This window comes from Gavia stellata, chromosome 14, assembly GCF_030936135.1.
Source record: "Gavia stellata isolate bGavSte3 chromosome 14, bGavSte3.hap2, whole genome shotgun sequence".
Classification (NCBI taxonomy): Eukaryota; Metazoa; Chordata; class Aves; order Gaviiformes; family Gaviidae; genus Gavia; species Gavia stellata.
In genome coordinates, this window is record NC_082607.1 from 11229785 (window position 1) to 11238986 (window position 9202).

At 64.9% G+C, this 9202-nt stretch overlaps 1 protein-coding gene across 1 annotated transcript; it reads right to left on the reverse strand.

Annotated features, from left to right (window-relative positions):
* Positions 1 to 238: 238 nt before the first annotated feature.
* On the reverse strand, positions 239 to 6748 carry LOC104258707 (sestrin-3-like). The gene is made up of 9 exons (XM_059824301.1): positions 6683 to 6748; positions 3408 to 3611; positions 3011 to 3193; positions 2659 to 2895; positions 2462 to 2573; positions 2082 to 2200; positions 1468 to 1658; positions 1001 to 1145; positions 239 to 444 (listed from the first exon to the last, which is right to left on the reverse strand). Exons 1-9 carry the CDS (start codon positions 6746 to 6748, stop codon positions 355 to 357), a joined length of 1347 nt encoding a protein of 448 aa, XP_059680284.1. The 3' UTR covers positions 239 to 354.
* Between the last annotated feature and the right edge of the window lie 2454 nt (positions 6749 to 9202).

Here is a 9202-nt window from a genome sequence, read left to right on the forward strand (position 1 = left end):
GCAAGGAGCTTCTGCTCACAGGGGAGCATCCCTCTAAACTGGTCCCAGTCCCCTCCCACCTCCCTCTCCCCCATGTCTTTGGCAGTCCTCCTTGGACATGTTCAAGTCTCCAGCATCACACCGACATGTCAGCAGCACGGACTTGCCTCACAGTTTGGTAATTGCACGTAACGGGGCCACTCAGCGAGCCCCACAAGGCGGGGGGGCGGGGGGGGCAGGGCGGGGAAAGGAACAAGACAGTCAAGTAAACTAAATTGAGTAATCCCTCGCTGTCCGTCCCAGCATGACGGGTCACGCACGAGTCCAGGGAAAGAGGATGCTGCCCGGCCCTGCCACAGCGCAGCTCCCCACTGTCTAGGAGATCATGTACTGGGTGATGGCCTGCAACGCATACAGCAGCTCTGCCTGCATTCGGGCTTCCAGGATGAGCAGGTTCACGTGAACCTAAGGGAGAAGTAAGAGATGTTCAGGTAGCCACAGCGTGCTGCAGGCAGCAGTGCAAGCAAGTACACACCCAGGCTAGTAAGTCTTTTGACATGGGACAAAATGCCACCAATTTTTCCAGCACAGGCAGCTGCCCTTTTCCCCTCCTCTCAGTCCCGCAGGCTGTGGCTGCCTCCCAGAGCTGTGTCCTGGGGAGTCCGGAGCACGCTTGTCACCAGCATGTCAGACTGGCACCAGCACGGTCCCTGCCACCCACAGCAGCCGCTCCTGTGAATTATGGCTGGACCAAGGGCTCACTTGGAGGCACTCACCGATGGGGTAATGGCCTTGGAGATCCCTGTGCTGCCGGTGGCCCTGTGCTTATCACATTGTGGGCAGTCCCACGCCGTGCTAAGCCCAACTCCTTACAGCCACTTTCCATTTCCCCCCCACCTGCCTCGGACTGATTTGGTGGCTCAAAGGTTTCCTGTACGCTCCCTGAAGCACCCCAGCCTGCAGCCCCTGCCTGCTCCCGGCCCCACCGCAGCCAGTCAGAGCCAGGAGCCAGCTGTCCCACCTTTTCACTGTGCTTGAACTGCTTCCAGAACCTGTCAAACATTTCTGAGTTTGTCTTCTCTGGGTAGCAGGTTACAGTTTTAATGTAAACTTTGAGCATTCGCTCCAGGAGCTGATTCACTTCTGCGTAGTCATAGTCATCGTACCTGTAGTGAGCACAGGGGCGAGTCACAGCCAGCACCGTGTCCCTACAGAGCACTTCGACAGTGGTCTGCCCATGGCATGGCACAGCCACGGGGCAGGGGGACACACGGCAGTGGCCACCAGGCACTGAAGCCCTGTCCCCAAAGTGTCCTGCCCTGGCCAGAGAAGCTGAGCATCTTTTCCCTGCCTGGCCCAACATCCAGGCAGGCAGTTCACCTCTGTCTCTTTTCCAAGCCCATCTGCAAAACAGCCCGAGTGTCCTACCCTCCTCCCACTTGGGTCAGCTCTGTTTGCTCCCCTGGACCACGAGGCTGGTTTCCCTACCTAATGCCAAACATGCAGTGGATGTAGTTCCAGATGCCCCGCTTGAAGACAGAGGGTTCACAGCCCTGCCGCTTGGCCATGGCACTGCTTTGCAGGCCATCCACCATCCGAAACTTCTCATCCAGGAGATGACCGATGTCAGAGTAGAGCCGGTTGACCAGTGAGAAGCCATGGCCTTCCCAGGAGTAATCCTGTTGAGCACAGCAAGAGGCTTTCACAACTGCAAAAAGGAGCCTAGGGCATGTTCCCAGGAAGAAGGGCTTGAGACCTCAGGACGCAGCAGAATTCAATAGGTTTGCTCTGGGTTCAACTCTGCCATATACCACAACATCCCTCATCAGGCAGCTTTTCAATGATTTTGACCCTTGCCTCCGTGAGGGTGATCTGAAAAAATCGGCAGCACTTGGGGACAGAAGCCACCAGTCACCTCCCTCTCCCCAACCCTAGTGGGGCAGGTCCCCTCTCAAAGCTGAGCTTTCCTACTCAGGCATTTTGCAAAAGCTGCACCAGATCTGGACTGCACCGGCACCCCGGCGACCACCCACTCCCCACCAGGAGCAGAGAGGAGAGGCAGCAGCCTGGGCTGCTGCTCACCGAGAGAGCAGGAACCTCACCTGGACTCTGAATACCTGCGTCTGATCCTCGTCGCGCCGGGCAAAGTCCTGGTATCCAAAGTCAGGGTCCTGCATGTAGCATGCAAGGTTGGTGGCACCGGTGACTTCCCCATCGGTATCTGCAAGAAGGGAAAGGCCCACAGACAGGTCAGAGCGATGCTTAGCTGCCCTGTTCTCAGCCGCAGCAGGCATCGAAAGCCAGGCCTTGCTGCACCTCTTTGGGAAGCGCCACTGCCTTCTTCCCCCACTGCCAGCATCCCAGGAGCCCCTCTCTGAACTGTACATCATGGAAAATGTAAGTATAGACATGGGGGAGCAACACCCAGTTATGCCATACAAACTCGCATCCTGCACACCCACCTCTGCTCCCTGCCCCTCACCTTCCTCTCGGTCCTGCTGCAGCAGCCTCGTCTCCTCCCTGCCCTCAGTCTCCACGTGGATCCGCTGCATGCGTTCCCGGAGGGAATCCAGCTCCATGCAGGAGTCCAGGGACTGCACAGACACAGGCTCAGGGATGAGGGCAGCGGTCCTGGCCATGCTCCCCCATCCCCCCGTGGACCCACCCTCAGGGGCTCACCCGCTTGCGGTTGATGCGCAGCAGCTCCTGGCTGCAGCCATTGCTGGCGGTGGCTTCGCAGAAGCACTGGTTCCCAGGCGACAAGGGCTTCAGCAAGCCTCGGCCCCCTGGCCCCTCGTCCTGCTCGCAGCCACAGCCAAAGACAAAGCTGGCGAGCGCGTGGCAGTGCGCCAGGAGGACAACTGCGTGCACCAGTTCCGCCAGCGACCAGCTCCACTCACTGATTTTCAGCAGCTTCTGCAGGACACGGACAGACCAGCGATGCGACACGGGCAGGGTGCTGGAACCCCCTGGGATGCTGCTGTCCCTGCCACCGCCCTGGTCCCTGGCTGATGGCCACCCCATCCAATACCTCAATGTGCTCCTTGGTGATGAGCCATGGCCGGTGTGCCAGGATCTTGTTGATCTCATTGAGGTTGCGGAGTTTGGGAGGGATGAAGTCAAGGCCGCGCAGCCACTGGGGATCACCCCCTGCCCGCAGGAACTGCAGCACATGCAGGTTCACCAGGTACCGGCACTGGTGCCGGGCGGCTGCCTGCAAGAGCAGTATGTCAGCATCCCCACACCGCGCCAGTGGGTCAGGCGTCCTGGGACCCCACACCCACCTCTCGCCCAACCTCAAGGACATCATGATTTTGGCCTTGGCAGAGAAGACCGTGGCACAGGCTGTCTGGTGGAGGGAGAGCGGGGAGCCTCACGGGGCTGAGCAGAGCCTCCCGTCCCCTCCGGCAGCTCCCAGAGGGGCTCACCATGATAGCAATGTAGTGCCGGCAGTCGAAGGGCAGTGGGCCATCCATGTGCATCAGGTAGTGCTGTGTCTTGAGGAAGCTGTCGAGGTACTGTGGGTGGTAGCCCATCTGCTGGGTCACCGCCTCCAGCCGCCCCCGGCTCGCCAGCACCTTCACGAAGAGGAACTGGGGGCGCTCGGGGTCGCTGCCGGACATCTTCACTACCTGCAGGGAACGCGCTTTGCTTAGGTCTCCCTGGAGCAGCCCCCAATGCAGCAGCCCACCCCAGCCAAGCCCAGGCTCTGCAAGGGGCTGGGATCCCCTCTGCCAGCTTGGTGGTCCGAGAGGGACACCATCAGGGCAGAAGGCACTGCAGAGTGCTCAGGCTCGGGCTTGGACTGGGGAGCTGGGCAGGGCACTGCTCAGTGGGGTCACTGCTAGCGGGAGGGCAGGCTGCAAGAAACACAGGTTGGTCTCTGCCTGGGAGACAGCATTGCCTGGTAAGCGGAAGCAAAGGGCAAACTAGGAATGCTGTTTCCTTGCAGTCTTAGAGGCAAATGCAAGCCTGGAGCAGGAGAAACGTGACAGATGAAAGACCTCCCAGACTGGAGCAGTCCATCAGCCTTACCGCCAGGCCCCTGCACCACCAGCACCGAGCCCTTCCGCCCAGCACTGGGACAGGGGGAGAGCCAGCTGAGCTGCTGCTGGCTGCTGGCAAGCCAAGGGGCAAGCTATGTCCTGGTACCCCCCATGGGATTCGGAGCACACAGAGGGGCTCGGAGGTTTCCCCACACTCTGCCCAAGGAGACAGCATGGGAGCAGGTCCCGCAGCACATGGGTATGTGGCACAGCTGGCACTGGGTGCACACACCGGTGAAAACACAGACAGGCAATTTGGCAAGGGGGGTCCATATACCCCCAGCAGCACCTGCCCCAACCCTGCGCCGGTGCCCCAGCTGAGCACAGCCCCAAGCCACAGTGCCCCAGCCCCTACCAAAAGAGTAGTGGGAGCAGAGGGTCAGGATGTGCAAAAGGTGCCCGGGCGGCTGCTGCGCCTCAATGGCCCCATTGCCACACCTCCCACCCAACAGTGGGGTCTGCACCTGCAGCCTGCCCACGCGAAGGCACGGGTGCAGCAGGTGCTAACCCTTGTCACACAGAAAGTCGTGGCTCCCACTTGTGCATGGGAGACTAGGCAGCACCCTCAGATGCAGAGGGTGCGCCTCTCATCCCAGGCTCGAACTGAAATCTCCCCTGGGAGCAATTGGCCCTGCTGACACTGCCATTGTCTTACTCCCACCCGTCTATCCAGTCCAGTCACCTGAGGGCTGGTGACTGGGACACAGCGACCATGGTGGCACGGCAGCAAACCAGGAGCACATCTGCACACCAGCCCCTGCTCCACCATGACCCCGGGGTTATCGCTGCTGGCCAGGACACACACAGAGTCCTCGGAGTCCCAACCAGGAACCCCAATGCCCTGTGCATCTCGCCTTGCCAGCAGCTATCTTGCCAATCAGAAAGCTACATCAGGCCTTAATTTCTGCAGCAGCTCAGTGTGTCGCCATGAGGCGACCCACAGGGTCAGGGCAGCACTGGTGGGGATGGCAAAGCCACAGGGCAAGGAGCAGAGCATTCCGGGGTGAGGGGGAGGCAGAGCAGGACTGAGCCACGCAGCAGCATGGAGCAGTTGCGCCTGCACAAGCAACACAGTAAGCAGCTCTGGCTATTTTCTACTGTCCTGCACTTCTGATGAAGACACCATCGCTCAGGTGTCAAGAGATTTACTTGATGCCATTTGGAGCTTCCTCTTTGCTTCCTCTGGCCAAAGGGGTCCAAAAAAACCCAACCCCCAAATTAAAATGGAGAGGGATGAAGAGCACCAGCTTCACTGTCCCACGGGAGAAGGTACAAACCAGAAGGGACCTGCAAAAGTCCCTCGCAAAGTCCCTCTGCTCAGGGAAATGAGCTGCCCTGAGGACACCCATGAGGCTACAGCCACTGGTCTTCTCCTTCTGGTGGGCAGAAGTGGAGGAGCCGGGGGCCCTTCCGCTCTCCCTGGGAGAAGGTGATGCCCAGCAAGGAGCCGTGCAACCAGCCCACGGCTCAGCCTCTGGGACCACCAGCTCTCCTCACTGTGCTTGTGCAGGTGATGATGGAGCGAGCTTCCATGGGTAGGAAGGGGAGGATGAAGGAAGGGGAGGATGAAGGAAGGGGAGGATGAAGGAAGGCACAGGGCAGCCCCCCCACCTCGGCCCTCATCCCCCAGCTGGGCTCTTCTTCCTGCTCCCCACAGCACTGCCTCAGCCCAGGGTCTCTCCTGCTGGCATCACTAGCCATGTCCCCTCGCCCTTGCCTCCCCAGCCTCTTGTATTGCCCCCAGTGCCACCTTCCTCACCCTCCCCAGCCATAACCCTCCTCCTCCTCCCCTGCACCCACTCGCAGCCCTGAGCGGTGGGAGCATCACCTCCCTCCCTGGAGGGGCTTTCGTGTGTCCAAGCCCCCTGAACACCAACAGGCACCCCGACCCCGCACCCACCGCCAACCTCACCCCCTCCCTGCCCGGACAGGTGCTGCCGGAGGAACGATGACCCGGCGCTGCCAGGCCAGCCAATCACCGGGCAGCAGTTTGCATGTAAAGCAGGCAGAAGGACGGAGGATCCCAGCCGGTCCTGCGACAGTGAGCAAGCCCGGGCAGCGCCGGGAGCTGCGGGAGAGCGGCCGGGGGACCCCGCCTCGCCCCGCGGCTGGGCAAGCCGCCGCGGTGTGAACCCCGCCACCCCCCGGGGCTCCATCCTTCCGCGAGGTTAGACCACGGCTCCGCCGGTACCCGTAGCTCCGCCGGTGATGCTCGCTGCGGACAGGGACGCGGCCGCGGCGGGCACCTATCGCCAGGCCCCCCGCCCCGGTTCTCGAGGGGACGGGGGAAGTGCTAGTGCCCACGGCACCCACGGCGGTGCCGGCGGCCGGTAACCGGGGCTCCATTGTGCGGTCGGCGGCAGCGCCCCCGGTGCGCAGCGCGGGCAGTGCAGGCGGAGAGAGAAAAACAAGTTTGATTGGCAGTGATGGAGGCACGGCGCCTCCCGCATCCCGCACAAAGGGGACGGCGCCGCCGCACCGGCACCGGTACCGGGCCGCCGGCCGCCGCATCGGGAGAGCGCGGCCCCGCGCACCGCCGGCGGGCTGCGGGAATGCCTTCGCCTGCTGGTGCCGCAGCCGAGCCGGTCTGGTGGCGGCGAGCAGGGCCGAGCCCGGTGCTCCGGTACGGGCTCCGGTGGCGGCGGGGCGGGTCCTACCTGCCCCGGCAGCCGCTGGCACCGGCTTCCTCGGGGGTGCTCCACGCTCTGGGGACACACGATCATGGTGAGCCCGTGCCGTGCGCAGTACCGGTGACCGGCGCCGGTCCTGCCCGTCCCGACCGCAGGCAGCGCCGAGCCGGGCACCGCGGCAGCCCGAGCCGCGGGGGGCGTGCCCGCCGCTCCGCCTCCGCCAATCACCGCCGCGAGAGGGCGGGGCCGCCGGCGCCGCGCCCCCAAGCGGCCGCCAGGGGGCGGAAGCCCAGCGCACCACGTGGGCAGGGCTGGAAAGGTACCCGTCCGTCAAGCGCGGAGGCTCCGCCCACCTCGGGCAGTGGGCGGGGTCGGATCTGCCGGGCGCTGCGGGGCCGGGGGGAGGCCTGTTCCCGAGACCCCCTCTCCTCCTCCCCTCCCTGGGCTGCCGCCCGCCCGCCCCGGCCGGGCCCGCCTCGTCCCCAGTGAGGGTGACAGCCCCGGGTAGTGCATGGTGGGGATGGCCCCAGCCTTTATCGAGCCTCAGCACTGCCTGTCCTGCTGGCCCAGCCCCGGCCACGCTCTGGAGGCTGAAGCCATCTTGGGCCGGGTCCCCTCCCTCCCCACTCTGCCTGGGCCTCACCCCGATGCCTTCCCCTGTGCAGAGAAGCGTGGCACTGGGGGCTGCGGCGGGGCGGGTGGAGGGCCGTGGGGACAACCGGGTACGAGGACGTGGTCACAGGGATGGCGGGGCACAGAGACGGAGCTTGAGGGTAGTGGAGGACAGGGCAGCAGGGCACGAGGGTGACAGGGTGTGGGGACAGCAGGCATGGGGACAGGGAAGTGAGCCGTAAGGGTGATGACATGTGGGGATAGCAGACATGGGGACCGCCCCGCTGTTCCCCATCCCAGTCCCCTCGCCCACCTGCCAGTGCTGGGCAGGGGTGCTCCAGGAGGGGTGTGAAGGACCAGCACGTGTGCTCCTCCTTGGTCCCCGTGGGATGGCCCTGCGGTCACTCCTGCCCACTGTGCCCCACTGCCCTGTGTGCTGCCGGGAGCCGCAGGGACCGGGGGGCTCCGCTTGCCTGGACACCTGCCAGGTGCTCTGAGTTCCACCCTGCATACACAGTAGGTGCCGCGTGCCTGGAGCACCTCGCTGGCCCTCTCACTCGGGCTCGTCACCTGGAAGAGCAGCTTGGGGGTGCCCCGCTCATCGCACAGGTTGCTGATGTCTGGAAAAGCCGGGGTGGGTGGTGTGGGCTGCTGCCGTGGCGAACCGGGGACCCCCCACCTCACCGCTGCGCCCACACCGCGAGGAGCCTGTGCGGCATCCCCCCGGAGACAGGACAAAACCCTGGGGCTGCTGCCAACGCGGGGCGGGAGCTGCAGCCGCGGAGCCAGGGCTCGCCGGCGTCAGGGTCCCCCACCATCCTCCTCACGCAGGAGAGCAGCCGCAGGAGGGCGCAGCCGGCGCTGGCCGGAAAGCTCCGCTCATCCGCAGGGAGAGCGGCGGTGGCCGAGGGCAGCAGGCGGCTCCGGCAGCGGCCGCAGAGCCCAGAGGCCGAGCGCGCCGGCGAGGCCGTGGCGCGTCCCCGCCGTACCCGGGGAGCAGGCACCCATGGGACGGCCGGGGGGGGCGCCCCCCCGCGCTCGACGAGCACGCTGGGGCCGCGGGGGCCGGACCCCGCCACGCGGCGTGTGTGAGGTCAGAGGTGGGCGGGGCGCGGGGCGCCGCCGGCGCTTCTCCAGACGTGCAGGACGATCCCAGCCGAGCTCCCGGCGCAGCAGAGCTTTATTGCAGCGGGAAACCCGGCGCACAGGCGAAGGAGCGGCGAGGCGGCGGGGGGAGAGCGGGGGGTGACACGCTGCCTTGGCCCCTCTGGCCCTTGGTGCTCCTCAGCCCCGGTGTCCCCGTCGGTCGGCCGGTGGCTCCTACCTGCTCGGCTGTCCCTGGGCGCGCTCGTGGGCACCTCGGAGCCGGGAGGGGGGCTCGGCGAGTCCCCAGCAGCTCCAAGGCGCCCAGCGCGGGGGCCCGCCAGCCCTCCCCCGGCTCTGCCCCTCCGCGGCGAGCCCACGAGGGATCCTGCACGCAGCAGGGCTTGTGGCGGGATGTCACCCTGCCCTCCTGGACGCCCCAAGAACAGGGCAGGTGCTGGCACACCATGCAGTGTGCTCAGTGTGCTGCAACGCACCCAGAGCAGCACCCAGGGCACCCGATGGATCGTGTAGAGGACACAGTGCACCAAACAGTGCACCCAGGGTGCTACGCACTGCACCGTGAGTGCACCCATTGCACTGTGCAGTGCACCCATTGCACTGCCCAGTGCACCCAGCACACTGCGCTCACCTAGCACCCTGCAGTGCACACGGCACCCTGCACTGCAGTACAGCTGCTGTGTCACGGGGGGCTGAGTGTGGCCGTGGCAGGGAGCAGGGCTGGGTGTCCCGGGCCTTTGGTGGAGGCAGGGTGGAAGCGGGGAGCAAGGCGTGTGAGGCAACGAGTTTTCGGGCAGCGGAGCGTGTGGGGCGCCGGGGAGCCAGAATGCG

What these genes read in the sequence shown, in the direction of transcription:
- LOC104258707 (XM_059824301.1), bottom strand. Translation starts at nt 6,748, where the DNA reads ATGATCGTGTGTCCCCAGAGCGTGGAGCACCCCCGAGGAAGCCGGTGC. An exon ending in GGCACTACATTGCTATCATG is followed by an intron (nt 3,194 to 3,407) that starts GTGAGCCCCTCT and finishes CTGCTCTTGCAG; the next exon opens with GCAGCCGCCCGGCACCAGTG. An exon ending in CACTGCATGTTTGGCATTAG is followed by an intron (nt 1,146 to 1,467) that starts GTAGGGAAACCA and finishes TGCTCACTACAG; the next exon opens with GTACGATGACTATGACTACG.